This window comes from Phyllopteryx taeniolatus, chromosome 16 (genome assembly GCF_024500385.1).
Source record: "Phyllopteryx taeniolatus isolate TA_2022b chromosome 16, UOR_Ptae_1.2, whole genome shotgun sequence".
Lineage (NCBI taxonomy): Eukaryota > Metazoa > Chordata > Actinopteri > Syngnathiformes > Syngnathidae > Phyllopteryx > Phyllopteryx taeniolatus.
In genome coordinates this window covers 9,390,792-9,418,368 of record NC_084517.1, presented here as the reverse complement: position 1 = coordinate 9,418,368, position 27,577 = coordinate 9,390,792, and the positions used below count along the sequence as shown (strand labels likewise).

The following is a 27,577-nucleotide window of genomic DNA, read 5'->3' as shown; positions in this document are numbered from 1 at the left end:
TTTAAAACAAACCAAAATCTGCTTAGAAATGCTAACGATAAGTATTATTTGTTATTATATTATTATTCATGAAATCTACTTCTTCATTCTTATCTCCAGGGCTCCGCCAAGCATCCAAGCAGTGCAACCTGAGCCTTAAGCAGCATCTTGTTGTTGTTAAAGTTGTTGTTGGCCAGGAGCTGATTTGGGTGGGTGTGTGTGTGTGTGTGTGTGTGCTAACAAAGCACACGCGTGCAGATAAAATGGCAGGTGTGAGGATGGACATGTGGATGAGTAATCAAAGATTAAGACCAAACAGCTCACAAATCACACTAATAGAATTTAGAAGAATTTTATGAGAATAAAGTCATACTATTGTGAGGGGGATTTTACCTGAAAAAAAGTCGTAATATTACAAGAAAAAAATCATCACTATATATATATATATCTATATATCTCTATAGATATTTATAATAAAATTTTGTTTTAATTATTATTGATATTACACGAGAGAAAAAAAACTGGAAAAAAAAACATTTGTATGTGCAATTTTACCCCGATTTCACATGAAGTACTTGGTTGTTGCTTTGCAGCGCCCCTCCACCAAGTTTCACAGAAAGTCAGGTATTGTTTTGTATAATCCTGCTCACAAACAAACGGCAATCATAACAATACCTCTCGCCTTCGCTCTTTCGCACTTGCTTAAAATGAACTCACGGTTCATTAAGCGCAATCTAAGCGGTTATTTCTTTAGCATACTTTGTTTACTGTATCCCAACAGCCATGCTTGCATTCGTTCACATCCTCAATAACACCTAAAGTGAAACAATGACTTCCTGATACTTAACACTGGACAGCACGAATTGTCACTGTTCTTTAACACGTAATGAGTCAGTGCTAACAAAGCACACGCGTGCAGACAAAATGGCAGGTGTGAGGACGGACATGTACTCAAAGATTAGGACCAAAAAGCTCACAGATCACAACTTTGTTTTACAGCGAGAGAGCAGAGGGATGCATGGCCATAAAGAAATGGACAGATGGAGTGAGAGGACATCAGCAAAGTGTGAGCGTGCGGCTGTGATAAAAGACAGAATGTGAAAGGGATGTGTTGAGGAGAAAGGGTTAAAGAGAGTAGAGATAGATGGTTGCCCTGACAACAGCAGCAAGCGTTTTCTTTCTTGAAGAGTCATACATAACGATACCTGTATATTCTACAATTTACCCCTTCACTTTTTTTCACGATTCTCATTCATTTATTAATTATACGGAGAAGGGGGGAAAAAAAGGTTATGGATTTATAAACTCTGACTTCAGCTCACCATTTGTAGTTTTTCTTTTTTTTTTTTACGGTGTGTAGTCATCTGCAGAAGTTGAAAAAAAGTAATGAGCCTTTTTTAACTGCGTAAGTAGAGAAAGCACAAGTATCTGTTTTCAAATGTGAGAAGTAAAAGTAAAAAGTTGTCAGAAAATACAGTAGATAGTCAAGTAAAATACAGGTACCTGAAAAATGTTTTTACAGAAACAAAGTATTTCCACTTCGTTCCTTCCTACCAGTGCTGCTGACAGTAACTAAGCCTCACGTTAGTAGCATAACCTCAATATTTTGCATACCATTATTAACCAAAGTCTTCATTTATCTGGGTTAGTTTTGGGTTTTCATTACAGAATTTGAAAACAGAAGTCATAGAAAACAGCGACAAGAAAATATTTTTGTATACAGCTATTGTCCAATTTATGTTAAAGCTATTTTTTTCTTAACAAAAAAAAAGTAATTTTCACTCAAGCCACTAGAAAGATTGCAAAATGTTGATTAAGCCTATCAGCTTCTGACACATTTTTTTATTATTAGCTATATTTTTCAATATAATTTCTTTTATTTTGAGTGACTATCCTATACATTCCCGTGCTCGATCACTTGGTGGAACTCTAAAATGATGTAGCGGAAATGACGCGTTTTACCGACAAACTGGCAGGCTCATATATTGACAGCGCGCAGGTTGACTGAGCCACAGAGAAAGGAGAAAGCATGCGGGTTGGAAGGAGGAGGAGGAGGAGCATTTAGCCTACGTCATATCGAAGCGCCAAAGGCTTTGTTGTAATCCTAAATTCCAGCATTAGGGGGCGCCAGAAATTGCGGCCTATAGCTTTAAGTAGGGATTTGATGAAATAAATGTTTATGAAACCAGTTAAAGTGGATAAAATAACATTTTTGGTACGGATCTTCTGGAAAAATGAGAAGAACACATTTATTTGACAAAAAACATTAAGTAGTCTCACTTTATTTTCTTTAGTGAGCCACATAAAAGGACCATATTTCCAAACCGCTTGACTTTTTTTTTTTGGTGACTTTTTTTGATCGCTTGACTGACTGCGAGCATTTCCTGCCGACACGCTGCAGAATGCAGATGTAAAGGGGGAAGGGTGCGTGAAGGAGGACGCTAAAGCCACGCCCCTCGTAACTATATAGCGCCGGGGTGTGCATTGTGCAAAACAACATCGGTTTGGCTAATGACCCCCGAAAATGGCACCTACGAAGAGACACACCTTACGAAGCACAGTTTAAGCTGCAAGCTATCAGTTACGCGGAGGAACATGGGAATCGAGCAGCCGCGAGAGAATTCAAGATCAACGAATCCATGGTTCGCAAGTGGAGGAAGCAGGAAAACGAGCTTCACCAACTCAAGAAGACGAAGCTGAGTTTCCGCGGAAAAAAAAGGAAAACAAAACGCGGAAACAAGGCGAGGTGGCCCGAGTTGGAAGACCAACTCGAGCAATGGATTAATGAGCAAAGTACAGTCGGGAGAAGCGTCTCTCCAGTCACCATTCGACTGAGTGCAATAACTCGGAGCTTGCCATCATTCCGGGAGGCTTGACGAACCGCTGGACATCCGTGTAAACAGGGCGTTCAAGGTGAAGTGAGCCACGTGGGAGCCGTGGATGACAAATGGCGAACACAGCTTTACTAAGACTAGGAGGCAGCGCCGGGCGAGTTACGCCACAATTTGTGAATGGATTGTGGCTGCTCGGGCTAAGTGTCTGCTTTCACTGTTGTTCGAGCTTTCGTAAAAGCCGGCATCATTTCTGAAGAGCCACACGGCACGAGACTGACTTGAAACTGGCGTGTTTGATTGAGATGTACCCAGCTGTTCATTTCGGATACAGAAGATGAGGACTTTGATGGATTTGTGGATGAGGATTGATAAAAAAAAAAATAACGTGAGTAGATTGTTAAATACTTCAATAAAGTACAACCGAACTCGGTTTTGCTCCCGCTGTCTTTTTAAAAACATTGTTTTAGCGTGCATGCATGCTAGCGTATGTTTTAAGCTAGCGTATGTTTTACCATGCCTGCGCCCAATGATACGGTGCGCCTTATGTATGTGTTAAATACAGATATAGACCCCGTAACTGAGACGGCGCCTTTTAATACGGTGCGCCCTAGGGTCGTGAAAATACGGAATGTATTTTTGAAGGGTTTTGAGCTTGACACCTTTGCTCTTCTGTATGTTGTACCGTGATACATGCCACGATTTCAGAGGCCCTCAAAGCTTTGATATCAGATTCATATTGAATGTCTTGTGAGCTGTTGTCAGCTTTCACTCGGGTGGCTCCATCTGACATTGATGGCAGCTCAGTGTTCCCGACAAAACCCTGTCAAACGTTGTATCACTGTTGCGTATCCCCACCTGACAGCCACCGTGGGGGGTGGGGGAAGAGGAGGAGGAGGAAGAAGGAGGACGAGATCCCGTGTCTGAGGTCAGTGCCGCATCACACGAGGATCGTGTCACTAATGCTTGTGTGCATGAACTGTTAGTGTGTGGGGGCTAGCACTCATATGCATATGCATGACATCCTCACTTATGTTTGTATGGGGTGTGATATAGAAAGCTGTTTGAGCATTTATTTGATATCTTTGACATAAGGTCCAAGTACTAGTATGCTCTTTGTCCTCACTAGTAAGACAAATCAGCACACTTGTAGAACAACCTTTTCCACTACTTTGACATTTCTGCACACGAGTTGGACAACTTTTGCACAGTAGCAGGGCAACTACAGTGGGTACGGAAAGTGTTCAGAGCCCCTCCAATGAACGTGTACAACCATTTTAACCTCACTGCTGCGTTAAAGGGGGAGTTTCTTTAATTAGGTAATCACCACGCCCGAGGACGTATTTTCCAATTTTCCTCAACAACTGCATGATTAATAAGCAATACTTTTGCGTATTAGCACTTGAACAAGATACCAACTTAAACGATGAGAACGTTGCAAGTCACCCGATTCGCACGTCCATCATTTGCTGGCTTGATGAAGTGGACCGATGTGTAGCTTGTCGTTGCTAAATATTTATCAACTCTGTCTGGTTTTGTCAGTAAATAAAACGGGCAGCAAATGGTTGGCGCGTCATATTCTCAAATGTGAAGAGATGCAAACATGGCAGCCCCCTTGGGCGATTACATGCTATGTTTTGAACAAAGTTTGTACAACAAATATTTCGTAGATTTAAGTACACAGCGTCAGATAAAGAAGATATGCACATTTAAAACTAATAAGAATGTTTTGACATGTTGGGTTTAGTTTACCTTTAAGCTGCATATAAAGGATCGCAAATTCATGTTCAAACAGCTTTCCATCGTGATGTATGAGTGTGTAGCTTCAGCATACGAGTGTTAATGAATCTAGAAATGCAAGAGTACATAACATGTTTTCTGTATGTGCAGTTACACGTGAAGGGAGACCACCACCATACACCATGGGGCAATGAAACACAGACCCATCACGGTCACAAGGACAGAGCGGCGATGATAACTGAATTGAATGGGACCGTCGTGAAAGACAGGATGGGTATGAGCTGTGGAGCTCACAAGACAAACTATTTTAATAGGGCAATCATTCACTTCTTCTTCACATTCCCTCACCTGAGTGATTTGAAATATGAATTCAGTCTTGGTTCCCTGGATGACCCCTCCCCACCCAGCACGATCCACCTCTAAAAGAGCCTTGTTGTAAATGGCACTCATCTTTTCAGGTTGGCTGCATTGTATGCTTAAAGCTCACCAGCCTCCTGTCCTCCACCGCCTCCTCCTTTGACTCTTTCACACTCTCCACCCTCCCTCCATTCCTCCCGGTATCCGTAGTGATGGGAGGCAGGGCTCTGTGGTTGCTAGGATACGAGGCGAGTGTGGCAGAGAGACAGCCTTGGTGTGATGAAGTTGAGAAGGCAAGGAGACGTAAGGCGAGACCTCCCCCTGCTGGCCGCTAACGACCACCGGCAAAATCAAAAATAATAATAATCACTTGCAATGAGGGGCAATGGTTGAGCGCGCCCCTTGTTGTTTGCTGAAATAAAAATAAAAATAGCAGTCGCTGGAATCAGCAGTCTCCGGTGAAGAAATTAAGAGCATTTGTTTGGCACTATAATTTCCATTCATTATATATTTTGGCACTATATTTTCTACAAACACATTTTGTACAGATATAGTGCCAAAAGGAAATTTGAAATGGTTTAATTAGTCTAATTCATTATTGTAATTCTATACTATATTTGTTTCTATTAACGTTATACATACTGTATATGCATGGTATTATATAATTTCTGTCAATTATCTATACACAACATATATAATAATAAGTACTGGCACATGCCGGCACGGTGGCCGACTGGTTAGAGCGTCAGCCTCACAGTTCTGAGGACCCGGGTTCAATCCCCGGTCCCGCCTGTGTGGAGTTTGCATGTTCTCCCCGTGCCTGCGTGGGTTTTCTCCGGGCACTCCGGTTTCCTCCCACATCCCAAAAACATGCATTAATTGAAGACTCTAAATTGCCCGTAGGTGTGACTGTGAGTGCGAATGGTTGTTTGTTTGTTTGTGCCCTGCGATTGGCTGGCAACCAGTTCAGGGTGTACCCCGCCTCCTGTCCGATGATAGCTGGGATGCGCTCCAGCACGCCCGCGACCCTCGTGAGGAGAAGCGGCTCAGAAAATGGATGGATGGATACTGGCACATGCTGCTGTCCGTCATGCAGATGGCAGGGGTTAAATTTCCAGTCAGTGCCCCATGCTCCAGCAAGCTCAGATGAAAATGAATGGATTGCAGTTGCGGTCCGGGACGAGCCCTCCTCTCTCGAGGATCTCATCGCTCTTTCCATTCGGCTTGATAACCGACTGAGGGGGAGAGCATGGGAGTTTGCAGGGTCCGCATATGGAAGAATCCTCCCACTCAGAGCACCACGCCGCCGCCTCCCGCACCGTCTCCCGCACTTCCCTTACCCGCAAATTGGTAAAACACATCTAGACCCACAGGAGCGTCAGCGTCGAGGCATCCAGCGGCTGTGTATCTACTGCGGTAAATCCGGTCACTTTATTTCCTCATGCCCCCTCCGATCAAAAGACCAGGCTCACCGCGACCCGAGAGCGTCGTGGTGAGCCAAATCTCCACTCCCACAAGCTCTCCATCTTACATGACCGTTCCCGCTTGCATTATAGTTTCATTGCATTATACACCTGTCCATCCCGGCATCACCCGCACCATTCACTTCATCCGGCAGCACTTCTGGTCGCCCAGCCTTGTTAAAGACACCAAGAAGTTTGTCCAAGCCTGCTCTGTCTCTCCCTGAGGGAAGTATTCACACCAGCCCCCAGCTGGGCTGCTGCGTCCATTGCCTATCCCAAGCCGCCCTTGGTCCCATATCGCTCTTCGTTACCGGCCTACCCCCCTCTGAAGGTAACTATCATTCTCACTATTGTTGATCACTTTTCGTAATATGTCCATTACGTTCCCCTCCCCAAACTACCATCTGCATTCGAAACTGCTAACCTCATTGTCCAGCATGTCTTCAGACTCCACGGTATCCCCATTGACATAGTCTCTGACAGAGGTCCTCAGTTTTCCTCCCAGGTTTGGAAGGAATTCTGTACAACAGTAGGCACAGCAGCCAGCTTGTCCTCAGGGTATCATCCACAGACCAACAGCCAGACGGAGCGGGCCAATCAATCCCCAGAATCAGCCCTCTGTTGTGTTGCGGTACGCAACACCTCATCCTGGAGCTCATTCGTCCCATGGATTGAGTACACCCACAACTCTCTCACAAGCTCTGCTACCGGTATTTCCCCATTCATGGCTTGCTACGGTTTCCAACCCCCCCTGTTCAAAATACAGGAGCAGGCGGTTCCCTCCGTACAGGATCACCTCCGGAGAGTCCAGGCGGTGTGGGAAAACGTCCGGGCGGCGTTGACCCAGTCCGCGGCTCGCAACAAACGGCTCGCGGACCGTCATCACTCCCCAACGCCCGAATACAAGCTGGGTCAATTCGTCTGACTCTCTTCCCACAACCTTCCACTTCAGACTGCGTCCCGGAAACTCCCTCCACGTTTCATTGGTCGCTTCCCCCTTACCAAAATCATCAATCCCACTTCCGTCCAATTAAAGCTTCCACATTCCCTGAAAATTCATCCCACATTCTACGTCTCCTTGCTGAAGCCTGTCTCCACCTGCGCCCTGAGCCGTCCAGCTGAACCCCCTCCGCCCCCCCCCGGATTGTTGACGGCCATCCGGCCTTCACGGTGTCGCGCAACCTCGACTCGAGGCCGAGGGGGTTCCAGTACCTGGTCGACTGGGAAGGGTATGGGACCGTTGAGATGGGGGTACTGTCATATACTGCCCTGCAGTTCCATTATTGGAGCCAGGAGGGCGCTTTGCGTCCTCTCTCTTCCCCGTCCCCTCTCTGTTTTCAGCACCTGTCTTCAATCAGCCTCATCACCACTGTTGTATATAAGCCTGCCTGTTCCCGGAAATCCTCGCCGAAGTATTGCAGCCTCTCCTAGCGATACCACGGCCCACCTTTTGTCAGGTAAGCTATACTGTTCCTCGCTTCCCTTGTTAACTCTTGTGTCTCCTCGTTCCCAGTGCTCCCTGACCCACGTCATTCCTGCCACCAAGCCAGCCGCTTGGTCTGTCCACTGCCTGCCACCTGTCCACGCCGCCACCTGCCAACACATCCAGGACCACCTCCATAACCTTTCCTCAATAAACTGTTCATCATTTTACATGTGCCTCCGCCTGCTCTTGGGTCCAGCTACTACCCACACGTGACACAAAGTCCCTGAAATACGGTGGCCTGGAAGTGCAAAACAATATTAACAAATAGTGAAACACTTTAATATTTCAGAAAACAAATTAACAAAACATGACAAATTTTAAAATTTCAGGGACCACAAAAACAAAACACAAAAGACTAACATTTCAGGAAAAAAAAAAACACGAAACACTTTAATATTTCAGAAAACAAATTAACAGAAGACGAAACACTAACATTGCAGGAAACACAAAAACAAAAGCAGAAACACTTTTACAAAAAGACGAAACAAATTACAGTTACGGACAACCGGATTTCACAGACATTCTTGGAAATCCCACGGCCTTTCTCGGCAAGACCCGCCCCACTTCAACATGATTGGCTCCTGCATCGCGGGGAAGTGAAGGCTTCGCAGATGGAACGTGACGTCCATCCCAAGTAGCGATTGTACATATGGACGCCCTGAACAGCGAGCCTGTATCGGCGTTTGATGCTGTGTATACAATATATTGTACTTGATCACATTTCTTAAACCGTAAAAAGATAGATTCAGCGTTAAGGAAGAAGCAGGTTGCTAAAGAGAGAGGATGCTGGTGAGAATTAAAGAGAAAGTGTGGATATTAGCAAGGAAGCTGCCGGCTCCATTCATTTTTGAACGTACCGAGCGAGGGCTCTACCTTGCATACATTCTTTTCACAAGCTATGCTTTTTCATCAACAGGAACATTATACATTATGAATATAGTTTAGCATTGATGTTAAACAACATTTGATGCTTTACGTACTATTTATATGGCTTGGGCAGAGGCGACGCGACGGCACGGCTCGCAAACCCGGAACCATCAATGCACTTGCCTTGGCATATTTCCTGTATTTAAAAAAAAAAACAAGGCCAATAGAATTGACGCTCTTGTATTTTATCATCACGAGAACAAGACCAACATGGATGGTGCTATTAAATGGTTAATACCAAGTATTGTGACAGATTTAAGGTAATTTTTACTGCTAGTAATTACTGTATGGTCATTTGTTCAACATTTTAAAAATGGTTATGCAAAAAGAAACATACATGCAAGCAAAGGTTTACAAAACTGAGATAGAGAGAAGTGTTGTGTAAAGGCAACATGCAGTGTCCGTCTACAATGTTGTGGCTGCATTTGAAGCGAGAACATAGGATTGTTTGTTTATGTCTACCATTGTGAACATCCAAAAGTAGTTGCATTCTCCACTGTGTGCTTTGTGGCTGCTCAATAGATGATTTTGTGACCTTGTCTGTGATGGAGCGACTGTGTGTATCCCAGCAGGCATTCCTGTTGATTGGCTAGGCCTGGCTGCCTGACTTACTGGTTCAGCGTATCAATGCATGGCGCATCTTGCCTCTCAGCTCTTTCTCTTTTGGCTCGCTCGCACAAGAAGTACACAATCGCATGTTGCACGCAGTTCGCTGGGTTGGAGAATTCTACCTGTTTGTGTACGTGTATTAAAATGCGTATGTGAGCCGCAAATGTCAGTAACCTAAAAATTATCCACAGTTTAAGCTCTGTGCTGCAGTTGCTATGGCAACTATGATAGAAATAGACGTGTGTCTGCAATGGAAAGAAATGTTGAAGTGTTGTTAAGAAGAGAGAATTCAGTCTAGTGACCCACTGAAGGTTAATTGTTTTAACGACCATTCCCTGTTTGATTGTTGTATTTACAGTCTTGTTGGTTGCATGCGTGTGTAGTTTGTTTCATGATGCAGTGTGTAGCCAGTTTTAAGTGTCAGACAGTGAGCCCCCCCCTCAGAGAAAATGAAATGCCTTTAACAATAATCAACGGTTCTCAAGCTGCTGCGTTTCCCCTGAAGGGCATTTGACAAAATGACATTTTTTTGGAGAAAAATTAAAAAAAGCACCAAATTCATCGGATTGCGTAAAACATGCACGACTGCCTTACAATCCTGCAGTCTTACATATTCTATGCAAGCCAACAACAACAATTTTCTCATTTGTTCTAAAGCTGCTGTGTCTCCCCAGAGGGGCATTTGACTAATTTTACTTTTGGCAAAATTAAGTCTATTCGTTATATCTAGTGAAATATTATCTTCAAATATTATTTGAAATATATTATATTTATTATTATTAAATATTATCACCAATTGAACTCCTCTAATATTACAATCAATTTAACAATTAATATGGTCATTCCATTCATATGTTAGATAAAAAAATAATAATAATAATAATTTTTCTCCAACTCCTGCATCCCCACCTGATGGGCAGTTGATAAAATTTCCTTTTTTTAAATTAACAGTAAATTACTTGTATATAGTGAAATATTTTCAAATGCTGACTACATCTCTCATAGATTATATTGAACTCATGTAAAGTTACAATCAATTTACTGATTAATATGCTCATTTACATCTTATATCAAAAATCCCCAAATGTTCTTAATTATTCTCAAGATGCTGCCTCTCCCCAATTTATTTGTTTTAAATTAACAATCAATTGTATTGCATCTTGTGAAATATTTTACTCAAAATGATGGGAAGTATTCTCTCAGGATGTACCAAACTCATGTAAAATTGCAATCAATTTCCGGATAAATATGCCCATTTCTATCAAAAAGCAGCAAAAGTTAAAGTCCAGTTTAAAAAAAAAATAAAAAGTACAATGCAGCTATCAGCATATTAGATATGTTGCAGCATCAATTAAACACAGGAAATAAAAAACAGCACTGCAGTCTTATACTGTAAATTCAATGCAAGCCGAATAGCCTACATCGTATCTGCCATTTGCACACTGGTGCCTTCATGAGGATGACTAATTCACTTTCACTGAAGAGAAAAAAAGAACAAAGGACCTGTGGTGTGGAAAAAATAACATCAGCATAGATGAGCAGAAGACGCACTTAGTATCAGTCCAATTTGTTCTTTTTATGGTTAGGAATAGATCACAATCAGAGAAATAACAAAAGAGATGGAGGGATGTGATGTGGGAGGGGGTGCAGGGAATATGTGTGTGTTGTGTGTGTGTGTCAAGGCGGTCTGTCTGTTGCAAGAAAAAAAAAATAGTCTTAGAAGGAAATAAGCATGTTGATGAAGGTGTGTAAATGCAGTTCATAGGCGGAAAGTGACGTTAGGGCGCTTGCTAAGACCGCCTGGAGGCTCGTGTGTTTCATTTTAGTTGAAGATGGGTGCAATCACCTCAGCGGTGTGAGGGAAAAAAGAAGAGGGGAGAGTGAGGCGAAAGAAACGAGAGGGGGCGGGGGTGTGTGGACCTTACCGCTGACGGGACCCAGTACAGGCACCCCGATTGTGCCCTGCTCTCATCATTTCTGGAGGTGAGGACAAAAGGGGGAAATCGGAAGAAAGGCCCGGGATCCGACTGTGGTGACGGCTCCCCCCCCAACCACCGAAATTGGTCGCCGATGGTCAGGCTTTCCTGGAGCCGTAAAGACTGAGGGGGGGCGGGCGGGGGGGGGAAGCGGCGCAGCATTCGACTCCAGACTGGGGTTTCCTGCCACAACAGCGGGATTGTCAAAAGGAAGGAGCCGTCCACACTGAGCAGGGCCTTGTATTGCTGCGATTTCAGGTGTGTGTGTGTTTAAGGTAGGTTAGCTAGCGTGCCCCCTGACCAACGTTAGCTCTTGAAAATGCCAAGCACAGTGATGCTAATTATCTCATATCACGCCTCTTGCTTGTTTTCTCCAATATACACTCTCTAAACCAGTTTGTTACAGCTCCACTGAATCGTTAGGGGCGGGGGACATCTGCACCTAATCACCCTTGTTTTGTAGCTAAACGCTGCTTTTAGCCTGCCGTGGCTATCGTTGCGTCTACGCTCTCAAATAAGGTGGAAGAGCGTAATAAAACCCTAATTAGCTGTCTTGCTAAGATGCTAGCCACAGCTGGTAGCGTTGCTCGCTACCAATTTGTAATACTGGAGCTAACGCTAACATTACAAAGCTAAAATAAATTTAAAAAAGGCAGCACTACTAAGCTAATTGTGATACGTAAAGCCTGTTATTGGCTAACGCAACTACCCAAAAAAAACCCAGCATATTGTTTCGGAATGGTATAAAAGTGGTGCAACAATATGATTGCGTATGCTCTTACTGGCATGATACCATGTACATGGCATGCCATGCTGGCATGACACAAGCAGTTTTGTTTTTGATCAATAGAATCCCTCCAACTGTACAGATTTCCCTCAAAATCAGCCTCCAAGACTCTAATGGCATGCTTGAAGACACAACTGCCTGATACGTGCAGTGTTTTGTTTTTGTGCTCTTTTCATGTCACTGCTCATCACTGTCTTACTTGTGCTCACTTGTTGTACAATATATTGTTCAAGAAAGTGACACAAAGGAAAATGGCCTTAGTTACATTAATAGTTTCATTATAATGAGTCACTTTACGGTGTACTTTACAAAACACGCCCAAATGTGTTCTAGGGCAATTAACCATATTGTTGCTTTAAAAGGAGACAATGCAAGCTTGACACGCAAGGCAATTCAGGGCCCTGACCCCATTTAAAAAAAAAAAAAAAAAAAAAAAAAGGTGCAATCCCTCAAATTGTAAGCCATAGTAATTAAAAGAAGTTAACACACAATAAAGTTAATAACATTTTGTGCCACTATAATGTGGCTTGGCTTTATGCAGTTGTTTTATTTTAGCAGTCATCGTAGTAGTAATAAAGTGTGACTATGCCTGTTACTTTATTTCCAAAGTTGCTTGGTACCACTGCCCCACTTTTGTGTCCACCAAAGCTGTTTATCAGCCATTGGGGAACACTAAAGGCATGTCTTCTTTGTGTTCCAACCCCTGTAAAAACTGTGTCAAATGTCTAGAAAGGCTGTGTGGATTTATATGGACAATTTGTTTCATAAAATAATGTTTCCAGATTGTTTTACCTAATCTATGCTTAAACTGTATATACATTTAGTATATGCAACACTTAAAATATAAACAGACTACAGCAGCAAGTTCCTATGAGTCGACAAATGAATACCTACTGTGCCAAGCACAACCATACAACCCACAAATACACCAATCAGCCTTTTATAAAGATAATAATATTCAGTTTTGATTGAAAGGTAGAGAGGTATTCCTTTAACAAGATGTTCATTACCCAGGGAGCTTCTTTTTGTTTTGTTTTTACTTGAGTAACTAAATGAGGCCAAAACATTAGTCACAGTAGAGTTGTTCACCACTGCAAACTAAAGACACATTAATAAACATTGTTTAATCAGTACTTCTCTGATGGTGTCAATCAAAAGCGAGCATTATTACCTTTTGTAAAGGAAGATTAATTGATACAGTTCTTCCAATGATCATTGTGCAAGTGGTAAAAATGTGGCTGATCGCTGTATACAGTATGTTGGTCATGCAGTATACTGTAATTGTGCTTGTATGTATTTATTTTCATTCATAAGAAGAGCTGTTCTAATCCTGTCTATATTTTGAGTGTATACATACTAAACGTATATACAGAATAAGCATTAATTAGCGACACGATTTGTCGTCGTCTTTATAAAATTTTGAAATGATGAATGTAACGGTGATAATAAAAATATTTAAAATCTTGACCTCATGCATTTGGCATGATTTAAATCAAGTTATAACATGTTTATAATATGTCTGCTTTTAAATGTGTGTTAGTTCATATGACCGTAGTAATAATTGTATGACATGTATAGTATAATGTTTTGCCCTTTACATGCTGACTTATTAGTTTGTCTTTTGTATTTACAGATGCTGGTCAGCAGCTGCTGCAAAATGAATTTATCTGCATGGAGTTACTGAGGAAAAGATGAGAACTGGAGTTTGAAAGGACTGAACTTGAAGTGGAATAAATGGATTACCTTTCTTTTGGGAAATAGTTGCCATGGAACTGGGTAGAATGAAATGATGGTTGACATGCAATAACAAAGGTAAGACAGCTAAATCCTGAAGCACTAGGAGAGCATCAAGAGGAATATATGCCCAGACACAATGAAATAAGAAGGACCAAAGATTATCACCCTGAAGAACGCACGCAGTGACAAAAAGAAAACAAACAAAAATAATACAAAATGAGAATGACCAAGAAAGACAAGAGCATAAGTGTCAGTGCATCCAAGAGTGGATGAGAATATCTATGGAGTTCTGGAAAGTGTTTTGTAAAAGTCTGTTTTCAGACCTTTCTGACTCAAATCATCATCTCACACGTGTGGTTCATGCCCTGGCAAGATTACACTTCTTAACAGAGGAAAGATTTTCTTGTCAGAATTCTGTCTCAATGGAACATTGACGTTTTTTGCGCAATTGTATCTTTCCATAATCTTTATCGTAAAACAGCTATGTTTACTGGAGCTGTTGTGGTACAGCATCTGCAAGTGAGACATTTGAAGTTGCCTTACATAGTGGTGTTAGTCATCCATGATATCATATTCTTGATGCCAAACTGCTTCAGCTGCAGAAGAATGACTACAAATTTTAAACCCGCTGTAGTGTGAGCCTTTTTATGTGAAAACAACCATAGACCATTGCTACGTTGACGTGAGACAATTTTTACTCTTTGATACAACAATCATCTGTTGGTTAATTATAGCATTCATATATATCCCCAATGCTTCAGTGTTCTAGTGGATTTAACAAATAATTTTAACAAACTTAACTTCTGCATCCATGGTCCCTGTTATCATCCCCTCATTTATACATCAGTGGTATTTCCCACTGACATTAATCAGTGTTGTCTTTCTTTAATTCAAAAAGAAAAACATGCAGAATTTTTCTAAAAGCCCCACCCCCCACTCTCTCCCCCCTGGCTTTAGCATGAGGGGTGGAAGCGGACCTCCATATCTCCCTCAACCAGCAGACCCCCAGGTCTCCCCAAGGATGACAGACGATTATGCAGCGATGCAACAGCAGAGCCTACACCGAGGCCATCCCCACTCCAATCAAGCCAGCCCCATGCTTGCTTACAATGCTCGAAACAGAGGCATCGTAGAGCCACCGCCCACGCAGGGTAACCTTCACAGCAGCAGTAACAACCCTTACAGGAAGGACACAATGGATTATTATTTTTCTTTGTGCGGGAAGGACAAAAACAGAAGAGGTCTAGTCTATGGGACAGGATTTGCTTACCCCAATATTGATGGACACATACCTCCCCAGTACAGACATTCTAGCTCTGCATCTGTATTATCATCTGGCATCATGTCACAATATTCAGTCGACTATGGGCCCAGCACTGGTTCAGGTGGAGGATCTGGAGCATTCTCTCCCCATCAATACAATATGGGTCACAATGCTGCAATGCAGGCCATGCCAGCTTCTCAGAGCCGCCAACATGGACAAACATTTTCTCCAGTCCAGCATGGACAGCAACATCGGAGTTATCCAACTTCTGGTCACAGAATGACACCTCAATACCCACAATACTCTCCACAGGCTGGAGCATCCACGGGGTCATCGGGAATGTACAGCCCCCCTCCGCAGAGATATATTGATGGGACTACTAACACCGGTTTTGATCCCAAAGTCAACAGTTCGCACAGTGTCAACTCAACTGCAAACTCTGCTTCTGCTTCAGCCGCTGCTAACAATATGGGCCCAGTGGAGAGTGTTCAGCAGCGTTACCATGCATCAAACTATGCTGGATATATTCCACAGACGCAAACACTTCAGAAGGAAGGCACACTACAGCACTGCAACACACAGCACAATTTAGGTGTGGGTTATGACAACCCTCTTAAGATACATCACCAAGGCCCAACTCCAGGCTCTGTTTATGGTAAACATCACCAGGCCTCCACCTCCAGTATACCTCATGTAACATCTCGAGAAATAGCCAAATCCCCAATGCAGCCGCAACAAAGTCAGATGAACCAAAACCTCAGCCCAATTTCCAATCCGTCCCCAGCTGCTTCTGCAGTACATTCCCCCAGCTGTAGCTCCACTCCTTCCCCTTTGATGGGTGTTTCAGAAACATACGTAAACCCCTCTGGTCCTTCCCACCCTCCATCTACTGTGCATAGCAGCAGCCACAGTCATAGATTAATACAGGCTGTGTCACAGTTAAGTCCGACACCCAACTCAAACAGTAGCATCAGTAGTTGTGGTAGCACTGGCAGTCACAAAGGTCATAATGTCAGTACTATTGGAGTAAACAGTGTGCCACCAACAAGCTGCAACAAAACTGGTCTAGGTTCAGGATTTGTACCCCGAGAGGAAGGTCCCTCTGTCTATTCTGCTCCTGCAGTTGGGAAAATGCTGGATGCAGGACTAAATAGTCTTAATGCCTTGAGCTCCCAGGTAGCTAATTTACCGAACACTATTCAACACATGCTCCGCACTGACAATGTGCTCTCACAGAAGAAGAGCAAAGATGCTGGACAAATGCAACAAGCAACACATGGTGTTCCACCATTGCAACCGAGGAGTAGAAATGCAAGTGCAGCCTCAAGTACTGGCACAGTTAAAGATGGTACTGTTGTAGGAGTTGCTGAAGGTGCTGGTTTAGAAACTGTTGCAGATGAAGACTCCTCCTTTATGTCATCTGCGACCAAGATGGAGCAAGAGGATCATTTAATAGATGGGGGACATACAAGAGTGAGGCAGATGAGTGGTGCAAGCAGTGGATCTGAACCAATTTTTTATCACGCTCCTCAGAGTCAACCCCAGCCACAACCTGGACAAGTATTACATGCCAAAACATTCACTTACAAGTCATCACCCAAAGAAATAGTGTCAAAAGCAAATGTTCACATTGCTTCAACATTAACATCTCCATCATCTGAGTGTCGGTCGTCAGAGGCTGACCCAAATTCACATTCAAAGCCTCCAGTTTCCTCATCCACCCACTGTATTGTTCCCCAGCCAAACCGTGTCTCACATCCTAGTTTTTTCAATAATAACTCAAAAGGTGGCCATAAAAAGAGTGCCGAAATAAAAAATGAACAGATCAAAACTGAACTTGAAGATGGGGTTGAAAAAATGGAGAAAGGCAATAGCCAAATGCTACAAGATGGAGAAATCAGCACAAAGCATGGCCAGGATAAAGAAAACATGTTGCACACTGCTTCTACAGCACATGATGAGAGTGAACAAAAACCCACAACTGAGGAACAGCTAAGTGTTGGTGTGATTGTTTCAGCTCGTTCTGAGGGAAGTCAGGTTGAAAAAAGCAAGCAACCGCAAGACCTCTGTTTGAAGGAGAAACAGTCACAATCCTATTTGAAAGAATCGATGAGTCATAATGGGGAGGAAGGTATTGACCTGAGTCGATATACATCCCAGCACCCAAAATCAAATCTTGAACAGGCCCACAATTTGAACCAGTTTGGATCACATAAGTATGGTTTTATCGAATCAACATATGGCTCAGATTTGCCTATGATGAAAAAAGGAAGGACTGGCCCAGCAGGTGGACTGGAATCAAGTTCCAGAAACTATCAGCAATCTCACTCCGGTTATGGTCCAACGCATTCAAAAGAATTGAGTTCTCTAGCAGAGGCATTCGGGAAGCGAGGGCAAGCAATAGGAACAAAAGGCCAAGAGGACATTTCTCAAATCCAACAATTCCCTAGCCTTTTACAAGAAGTTCTTCAAGGCTATAATTTAGATAGACGTTATGGAAGACCAGAACAGGCCTTTCCTGCACATCTCCAAGTTCAACAACAATTTCAAACGAGATACCCATATGGTATGACAGAAAATATGAGGATGGTAGAAGGTGGAGCCAGTGATACTTTGGCCCAAATGGGAACCATTGGAAAGCCACAACATCAGAATCACCGACTTGGAAGTAAAACCAATTTTGGCACAGGACCTCAATCTTCAATGAAGCCAGAGGTTTTCAATAGTAAGATATTGCAAAATACTGCAAAAAAAGAAGTGGATTTCTCTGAGGATCATTTATCACGCGCCTCAAATACACAGCCACTCCAACCAAAACATATCAACTTAGCTGACTATTCTCTTCCACAAAGAAAAACGTTGAATGTGTCCACTTCATCGTCTGCTGTACAGGAGCTCCTTTTGCAAGAGCTAGAGCCACTGAAAGGGTGTACTGGTCAAGCAGAATCTCAGAAATCAGAACGTCGCTCTGTCATCTGTGATGTGTCGCCAAATAGACGTAGCACACCAGAGAGGGACAGGGAGAGTAACAGAGAGCGAGAGAAAAATCAGAGTGTAGCCTCTGTGATTCAGCAACCATTTTCCTCCCCAGCATCAGCCAATGATTTGAATAAAAAGGACATTTTAGAGAAAAAAGTGGTAAAAATTGAAACGGCATCCAAAGAGATTGGTCCAAATCCTGACTTCCACGGCAGTGGTGGAATGAATGAGACTGATATGGAATATTCAAAATCTGCTCGTTCATCCATTGTGCTAAATTCTGATCACTATAGGCACTTGCCGCCCAATTCTTTATCATCACCGTCAAGACATCAGTCGTATCTTTATGGTGTGGATATAGTAACAAGCAATGCCAACAGTTTTCCTGGTTATCGGTTTGGAGAGACAAGAGAAAGCAATATGCCACGTGGACACCCTCATTTTCCTTCCCATCATCCATACCACAATTTATCACCCCAGGCTCAAACTACAAATAAGCTTCAAATGTATCCTCATCCTCGTGGTCCTTTCCAGCATTCACATGAAATAAATGATTGGGTGAAAGCAATGAACAGGCCTGCTAAGGATAAGATGATGATACCAGTTTCTTCCCCAGGAAGACATAAAGTCAGCCAATCAGAGCACAGACAGAGAATGATCCCTCAAACAGACATGCACAGTGATCAACATGGATCCAAAACACTACTCCATCAACAAGGTTTATACTATGACATGAAAATGTGGGAGACAACACCCCCGGGTAGAGATGGTGTTAGAATGTTTGAAGGTGATTCTTGCTATAGGACACAGGCACTTCCTCCACCATCAGCCGTTACTACAGGTTCACAAGGGATTTTGGCTCCTTCTAAAGCTCATGGCTCAAATACAGCAGAACACGAGGAAACTAAGCACCCCTGCCTTCCTCCTCCATGCAACTCTACTAAACCTCAAACTGACGTAACTTCTACTCAACCGCAGGTACAGCGTCAAACTAAGTCTGGAGGTCCTGGAGAGACAAATCCTCTTATATTGAGAAGGAGAGTGCGTTCTTTTATCTCTCCTATTCCTGCCAAAAGGCTACTGCAGGATGCATCTCAGCAGAGGGCTGCCACAAATTCACACGCTCCTGGGGCGCACTCAGAGTCAAACCATCACAAAGAAGATGAATCATCCTCTTCTAATATTCCATGTCTCTCTTCCCCTTTGCCCGGTGATAATACCTTTCCTAAATCTCTATCTCCATCAAGTGGTAATACAAAGGCCTTGGCTCCAAAGAAAGGACGTGGTTTGAAACTAGAGGCAATAGTTCAGAAAATATCACCAAGTGTTACAAAACCTGCAGGCAGCGGTGATGATGGAACTAATCATTACCCAGGCTTTTCTAACGCAAGCACCCCATTGTTTAGTGATTCACAGGACCAAGACATAACCCATTTTCCAAGGGTTGTAGGAGGGGATGATTGTTATATTGAAGACTCTCACTCATTAAATGACATGATGCCCTTCAGAGGTGTAGATGAGACTGGCCCATTGCCACTGTCTGCATACCCATGTGATACACAAACTCGGAAACAAAAAGACTTTGACTTTGGATTAGGAGCTGCTGTGGTGTCAGCATCTGGTGACAAGGAGGACTTTGCTTTGCTCGGACCTTTACCCCCTCCTCCACCTCTTCCTCGTCCAGTTCAGGGTTCCCCACCTCCATCTTCTTCTGCGCTGTCAGACATTCAACATTTCACCAATACTTACCAGGAGCTTGAGACAAGACGAGGAGAGCAGTCTGCTGCAAACCTTCTTCAACAAAAACTTCAAGAATCTGGCATGGGATTTGATGATTATCCTGGCAGTGACTACTATAGAACTACCTCACCCCATCATAGCCAATCTCAAGGACATGTTTTGAGCAGACATCAGATGTCCTCTCCTCGGCCAAATCTGTCGTTACAAGATTGTAAGACTTCAGATAATAATGTGCCGAAAGGCTATTTTCCATCTGGCAAAAAGAAGGGAAGGCCAGTTGGGAGTGTGAATAAACAAAAACGTGCCCAAAACCCAATCCAAACACAGATCCAGTCTCAAGCTCAACCTCAAAACACAAATCAGAATTCTTCTCAACTGCCACCAACTCCCATTACAACTGCCCCTACAATACCTGACACAGTTCAAACTACAACCAGCACAGATGACTCCATCTTAGAAAGCAAAAGCACTCCTCCTCTGACCCCACCCATTTTAACCCAGGTAGTAAAAGTGGATGTTGAGAGTGAACCGATTCAACCAGAGATCGAAGTCAAACCTGTGAGACGGCGGCGCAAAGGTTTGAAAGATGAAGATGGCTCACCGGAAAGAAGAGGACGTCAGCGGATGAGAAGAGGAGGGGCACCAGCATCACAATCAACAGCTAGAGATAACCCAGAAACTTTGTTAGGGGCAAAAGGGGCTAACGGCACAAATAAAGCATTCCTGGATCAAAATCTTAAAGGCCTGTTCGTGCCACACATTCATGTAGAGAACAAAATACCAGAGATTGGGTCAGTGTGCACGATTGTAAATGCTGAAGATGACAAGTTGAAAGGAGAGCGCAGTGCGATTGGAGGGAAAACAGGTGGGAGTGGAACTGATTCTCAACCAACCTCAACTCTTTACTTACAGTTATCAAAGAGAGAATCGGAGATGAGGGAGGCGGACCAGGTGGAAACTACACTTCAGTCAGGAAAAGCACTCCCTTCATCCAGCTATGTTGTTTCTGGACCTGCTGTTACAGAAACGAAACATTCTGGCCGACAGCTTTGCTGTCTGTGTCAAAAATGGGCCAATTACAAACACCTTGGAGATCTTTATGGGCCTTACTATCCTGCCGAATACGCTGCAAAGCTCCCCAAAAACCAGCCCCAGGTTAGACAATGTCATACAACCACAGGCGCAGCCAAAACTGTACCAAGCTTGCAAAGTGGCTCAAATGCTTTAGACACTTTGCAAAACGTACAAAAACATGTTCCGTTGTCCAGACCCACAGCTATAAGTAACTGCACCGTAAGCTTGGAGTCAAATATAAAATCGCTTTCCGCTACAGTAAGAGCTCCTTCCTTAGGTTGTAGAGAGGATTTGATTGGCGAGTCCAGTACCATTGCCTCTTCTTACACCGCCAGTAAAACCACATCTTTATCCTGGGACATGAACCTTGATATCCGACCTATTCCAGAGCTAAAGAGAGAGGCAGACTTTGACACTGAGCAGCAGCAGTTGCTAACACAGCAGCAAGAGCAGCCAGCAGATGAAGCCCAACAACGACCACAACACCGAAAGCTGACGTCACATCCACGCTTTAAACGGAGGCACAAATCTAGTGAGGACTCTCCCAGGATGGTGCCATCCAACAGTAAGGCTTCCCTGCCCTTCCAGCCTCCGCCGCCAGCTTTGGACACCCTGGGACCATTGGCACAACTTGCCCAGTTGCCTCAGATGCCCATGGACCCAGAGGAGTTGTGGGTTCATGAAGGATGCATCGTGTGGACCAGTGGAGTATACCTTGTCAATGGGAGACTGTATGGTCTGCAGGAGGCACTAGATGGTGCTAGAGACACAGTAAGTATATCCATGTAATTTGTTTCACTTGTTATGTTTTCTAGTGTATGTAACATTTTTTGTAACTGTTGCTAAGGAAGCTGCTGAGTTAAGTGGTTGTGTTATAATGTCATGAGTGCACATGTTAATTTCTGCTTTTGTGTCTCAGAGCTGTTCATACTGTGAGATGGTTGGCTCCACCCTGGGCTGCTACAGTAAAGGCTGTATACGTCGATATCACTATCTGTGTGCAATTGAAACAGGTGAGCATTAGGCTTCAATAGTGACCCATCAAAAAGTACAAATAATAAATCATCTTCAGAATGTTAATAACCTTATTGGCTGTTATTTTTGATAACCCTGTCACTTTCCCCCTGTCCCTTTCAAGAGAGACATCTGGCATTCTTGAAAGATGAGTTTTGTATGGCTGTGTTATGTATTGATATTTTTTCCTCTCCCTTCCAGATTGTTCTCTCAATGAAGATAACCTTTCACTCCGGTGTCCGAAGCACAAGGTAAAATAACAAAGTCGATTTTCATATTCATATCGCGAGTAACGACTTACTGGCTGTATGTTTTGTAGATTAGTTTTCTGGTCAGTGCTTGACTTTTCAGTTCCCTCTTTGGGCTGTCTCCACTTTTTCTTTAAGATTCCTGCATTTGGCATGTTGTTTACATTCATGCTCCTCTAGAAGTGCCGTAAACAAGTATTTTGCGAGTGATGTAAAAATGCTACTGCAAAGTAGTAGCTATCCTGCAGATACATTAACTTTCACTCATTGTTCATTCAATGTTAGTGTAGCATCCGAGGTGTAGAGGGTACAAGTTTGAGTTTTTGTCTGACAGAGTGATTTCAGATGACCTACACCTCAGACGCTACATTAGTGGAGCAACAGACCTAACCCAAGACCCCAAAAATCTAAATAACAATATAAACGTTAGAGGTTTATATCGTACGGGAGAGGGTTTTTTTTTCGCGCACAGAGTTATATCATAATATCACACGGTACTATGTCAGACTATTATTGCTTGAGCTGGTTGGTCAACTCTTCCTCCTGCAGGTTACCCAGAGCGTTCGGCCTACCAAGTCGGTATACCTGGAGCAGTCTGAGAGAGGGTGAGACACATTCAGTCAGGCAGCAGTAAGTTTATTTAAGTTTCTTTTTCATAATATTATGTATTGAAGTCGAGCCAAAACCTCATGTCAAAATGTAATACATTTCATATTTTTACCCATGTGTGTAATATTTTTTTACAAATTATTCAACAATCTATAGTGTTGAAAATGATGAGGATCTTTGACGATGTTATGTTAATGGTTTGATAAACATGCTGTTTTTTTTTTGTTTTTTTTTGGTCTCCTGAAAAGTGACGGTAAGAGGATTCTGCCCAACGCCAGCGATATGTAATTCATGCACAAAGTATTTGCCCCTTTTTAATACTTTTAGTGAAATTCCATAGTAACAGTTATGTTTACCTTTGGCCGCTATTGAATTGTTCATATAGATTTATCGTGCCAAGTTCTGAGGTGCTTTTCCAATTTTCATGTCTGTTGAGTAAATCTGCATATTGCCACGAAGGTTTCTTGTTCACTGTTATCTGTACATTTGGTTGAAGTACGTGACGCGTTAGATGGCTGTTGTGTTCAGCTGGGCTGGTGTGTTTGCAGCTCAGGTTGGTAAGAATAAAAAATATATAGTTTGATGTGCTTTCACATCTATTCGCTTTCTGTGGTCCAAATCAGTTTATGAATTTGTCTGTGTTTCCTTTTTCAAACGTAGAAATAAATAAAAGCAAACCGTAAATATCTTGAAACAAACCCTGTTCTTTTTATTGGTCAGCAGCAGGCACAAGTGTCCGTCCATTCATTTTCGATAGCGCTTGCCCTCATTTGGGTTTTGGGTGAACTGAAGCCTATCCCAGCTGACTTTGGGTAAGAGGCCAGGTACACCCTGGACTGGTCGCCAGACACAGTCACATATAGAAAAACATTCATTCACACTCACTTTGTCACCTATGGACAGGTTAACCAACCTGCCAAGCATGTTTTTGGAATGTGGGAAGAAGCCTGGACAAAACCCATGCAAACTCCACACACAAGGCCAAAGCTGAGTCTGGAACCCTTAACCCTAAATTTCAGAACTGTAGTTCAAACGCTTTAACCACAAGACCATGGTGAATGAACGGTGAATACGTGTTGCTTAGGCAGCCAGCACCATGTAGCTGTTATGTTTCTTATTCTGTTCCACACCTGATCCAGAGCCATATCTATCCCTTTTATAAACCCATTGACTTCTTCTATTCTTCAGATGAAAAATCTAAATAGTACTGGCCTGAGATCATGAAATTCAGCAACATTCAACCCCCCCCCCCCCCCCCCCCCCCCCCCCAGACAATACTAGCACCTTCCCAGCATCTGTAGTGACTGCTAATTGGTAAGTAGCTGCCTAAGAATCCTTCTGCCCCAATAAAATTAATTGAAATGTCAATAGGCTGTTGTAGTCCCCAAAATAAAATAAAAAAATGTGTTCTGTTTTTAAGTCAAGAAAAATAGTGAATGAGTTGTCCTACAGCAGCTCCTTGCGAGCGTTCATATTTTGAATTTGTTTTGGACTGTTTGGCCCGTGCCGACACGGTGAACGACTGGTTAGCACATCTGCCTCACAGTTCTGGGGACCAGGGTTCAAATCCCGGCCCCTCCTGTGTGAAGTTTGCATGTTCTCCCCGTGCCTGGGTGGGTTTTCTCCGGGCGTAGCCCGTGACCCTAAGTGAGGATAAGCGGAAAAGAAAATGGATGGATGGATGAATGGATGTTTGTTCCGTTCAATGAACTGCTAAAAATGAATCAGTGACTGTGGCTCTCCTTGCCCACATGTTTGGGCATTACAGTACCTTAATTGCTCTTTTTATTTTTTTATTTATTTTTTAATGTCATGACACTTGAGTATCGCTGTATCTGAAGCTCGCTCTTAACTCAGATTTTGGACTCAACACAAAGCAAAACAAAAAATAACAAAACGACAGTTCAGTTAGGGCACTTGTATGTCAAGTTACCACTGTATATTGATCGAAGGTATCCTAATTTTCAGTGAATGTAAGTGAATGATTAGGGGTTTGTTTTATGATTATCTACCTATGCGGCCTAGAATTTTGGCCAATACCGATATCGGACCGATCTGATATCAACAGTAATCATACATATTTATTTTGTAGTATGGAATGTTAGAAAAGGCTTGATTAAGATAAATAATAAAATAATCAGCAAAAGTAGGCATGAGAAAAACTGACCCATTTGTTATTAACATAAAGTAACTTTAAAAATAGGAATGTACTACAATTTAATACAATAAATAAAAATTATATTAGGAAATCCTGAAAAATTACTTAAAACTTAAGTAAAACCCATATATATTTAAATTGCAACATAACCACTGCTTAACTTAAACATAAGCATATTCTACATTTGAAAAATTACAAAACAATGAAAAATAATCTCAGTAAATAATATACAAATTATTTTTCTAAAGTGCAAAATAACAAAGTTCAATTCAGTTATTTAAAAAAAATTTTTTTTTACTTTCACTCTGTGGTGGGAACATAATTTACTTTCTCCACATGTGCGGAAAACACTTTCGAACATCTTGATACAAATGGGGTTTAGTTTTATTGACAATCACTGGTCCTGCTGTGCACATTTTGGCCTCTGCCGGGCAGTGTGATACACGCAGTGTGATACAGACTTGCAGGAACAAAGAAAGTAGAAGTCAAGATCAAATATTGTTATTATAACTCCTTTTTCACAGACTTTGATGAAAATATATGCCAGAGAGTCTTGTTATATTGTTATATTCATTCTTTTGAGCGATATAAGAGCCGCAACTTCAATGCTAATTTTCGTCAGGTTGTCAATGGTGTTTTTATATTCATTGTGTGTTAGCGTTGAACTAGCGATTTTTGTGAACAAAAACGAACAAACAAAGTCTGTGATGTATTTGAACATTCAATAGGTGTAATTATTTTATCTATGTTTGATTTTACAGTGAACTTCAACTGGAGTGTCAATAAATGACTTTAAGCAAGCAACATTCACTCTTACTCCTTGCTAATATGTTAGCTAGCATCTTAGCAACCTGTTGTGATCACGTGGGCTTTGCATGCCATGCGGGTGCTGCTAGATAGAAGTGCTGGAGTAGAGCTTGGAATGGACTTTACCACTCTTGTATACGAGTGGTAAAATCTGAGAATTTAGATCTAGTCTGAGCCAATACTAATTTTTTTGCTGACATTGGACTGATTTCTGATCCCAAAGATCTGATTGGGACACCCCTATTTTTATGTACAGGTTTGTTTCTTTTTTCCTCTATTTAAGAGCAGTGTTAATGTCCAAACTGTGCGTAACGTAACAGTGGCTTACAATATTAAAGATACTTTGGAATAAAATGTCTGTTTTTTGATGAGCACAGGCCTACTAGCCTACTGTCGTTTGATGTTGGTACTTGGAGCGCGGAGTTTTTTCTTTTGTGTGGTAACTGATGTCAAACGTTAGAGAACCACTCAAATAATGCAGTGACTCATTTTCACACTTCACAATGTTTGTGAGACAGTATTTGTATATCAATGTGTGTTCTCTTTGTGTGCAGGTTTGGACAAGAGTCGGCTAAGAAATTAGACTTGTTGTGAAGATGACTTGCACAGGCCCAACAACAAAAGGGAATGTACAAATTCAACAGGAATCGGCATCATTTACATTCAAGACATTGCAGAAAAGAAGCCGCTATTATTGCTTTTTTACTACAAAGCAGAAAAAGACAAAGACACGCAGCTTGATGGAAGAATACTTAAAAAGAAAACACTAACTGAGACCGAAGTGGAATAGAATGACAGCAGAACAAAGGAACTTATTCCGTCAAGAACAAAAGAAGCAAATTTCTTTACTGGGCTTACTCTGATTTTCTTGAAATAACTTCTAAGTGTTAAACTCTTGTTTATCATCACCTCTTTTTAACATTTAACTTTTTTTGTCTGGATATTCTTTTGATTGTTTTCAGAAGGCCTGTTGGGAGAAAACAGGGTGTCAAACTGAGAAAAGAGAGATTGGGATTTTCTCTTGCAAATAGTATTGTATCTCATGATATCAAGATGAAGAATTAATATTTTAGCCCTCTTTATTATTTTTGTATCCTCATCAGTATTTACCCACAATGATGAAATGGATGTATCTCACTTTATATTCAGTCACAACGTTAATTGGCTGCTTTTTCCTCCCTTCTTGAGCCAAATTGATGTCCTGGAATGTCAGGGTCGATTTTGCCACAAAGACATTTATTGCCTTGGAGAACGGACATCTGTTGCCTTTCAATAGCGTGTGAGTGAGTGTGAGTGAATGAGTGAGAGAGGACGAAAGTGCTATACCATTCTGGTCCTTTTTGAAAAGTGTTCTTATTTTTCATCATGAGCTTTTTACGGTACAGCAAGTATTCCTGAAAAATCAGATGGACACGGTCTTATTTTTGGAGTCCAAATGTCCCTAATGTGCACGGAGAAGGTAAAAAGATTGGACCAATGTCCAGGCCATTTTTGACCATGTGGAGCGGACTAAGACGAAGGACACTGAGCAGTGTTCAGCATTGTGGAACTGTGTTCTAAATGCTTATGTTCTACAACCCCAATTCCAATGAAGTTGGGACGTTGTGTTAAACATAAATAAAAACAGAATACAATGATTTGCAAATCATGTTCAACCTATATTTAATTGAATACACTACAAAGACAAGATATTTAATGTTCAAACAGATAAACTTTATTGTTTTTAGCAAATAATTGTTTTCTGAAGTGTTCCTGAGCCCATGTGGTGATATTACACATTGATGTCGGTTTT

The 27,577-nt window shown here is 42.2% G+C and overlaps 1 protein-coding gene and 1 long non-coding RNA gene across 4 annotated transcripts; one reads left to right on the top strand and one right to left on the bottom strand.

Annotated features, from left to right (window-relative positions):
* Positions 1 to 8,174: 8,174 nt before the first annotated feature.
* On the bottom strand, positions 8,175 to 11,454 carry LOC133465667 (uncharacterized). Its single transcript, XR_009784718.1, has 3 exons — positions 11,318 to 11,454; positions 8,837 to 8,919; positions 8,175 to 8,545 (listed from the first exon to the last, which is right to left on the bottom strand). It is a non-coding gene; the product is annotated as an uncharacterized LOC133465667 (long non-coding RNA).
* Positions 11,455 to 11,504: 50 nt separating this feature from the next.
* On the top strand, positions 11,505 to 26,540 carry tcf20 (transcription factor 20). Of its 3 annotated transcripts, none has more exons than XM_061748685.1 (6): positions 11,505 to 11,626; positions 13,789 to 21,720; positions 21,869 to 21,962; positions 22,165 to 22,214; positions 22,761 to 22,841; positions 26,340 to 26,540. In XM_061748685.1, exons 2-5 carry the CDS (start codon positions 14,797 to 14,799, stop codon positions 22,818 to 22,820), a joined length of 7,128 nt encoding a protein of 2,375 aa, XP_061604669.1. In that variant the 5' UTR covers positions 11,505 to 11,626; positions 13,789 to 14,796; the 3' UTR covers positions 22,821 to 22,841; positions 26,340 to 26,540. The 3 variants fall into 3 exon arrangements, with proteins under 3 accessions (XP_061604669.1, XP_061604671.1, XP_061604670.1); XM_061748687.1 differs by lacking the exon at positions 26,340 to 26,540 and adding an exon at positions 23,069 to 24,049; XM_061748686.1 differs by having other exon boundaries at positions 11,511 to 11,643.
* Positions 26,541 to 27,577: the final 1,037 nt, after the last annotated feature.

What these genes read in the sequence shown, in the direction of transcription:
- tcf20 (XM_061748685.1), top strand. Translation starts at nt 14,797, where the DNA reads ATGCAGAATTTTTCTAAAAGCCCCACCCCCCACTCTCTCCCCCCTGGC. An exon ending in TCTGTGTGCAATTGAAACAG is followed by an intron (nt 21,963 to 22,164) that starts GTGAGCATTAGG and finishes TCTCCCTTCCAG; the next exon opens with ATTGTTCTCTCAATGAAGAT. An exon ending in TCCGGTGTCCGAAGCACAAG is followed by an intron (nt 22,215 to 22,760) that starts GTAAAATAACAA and finishes TTCCTCCTGCAG; the next exon opens with GTTACCCAGAGCGTTCGGCC.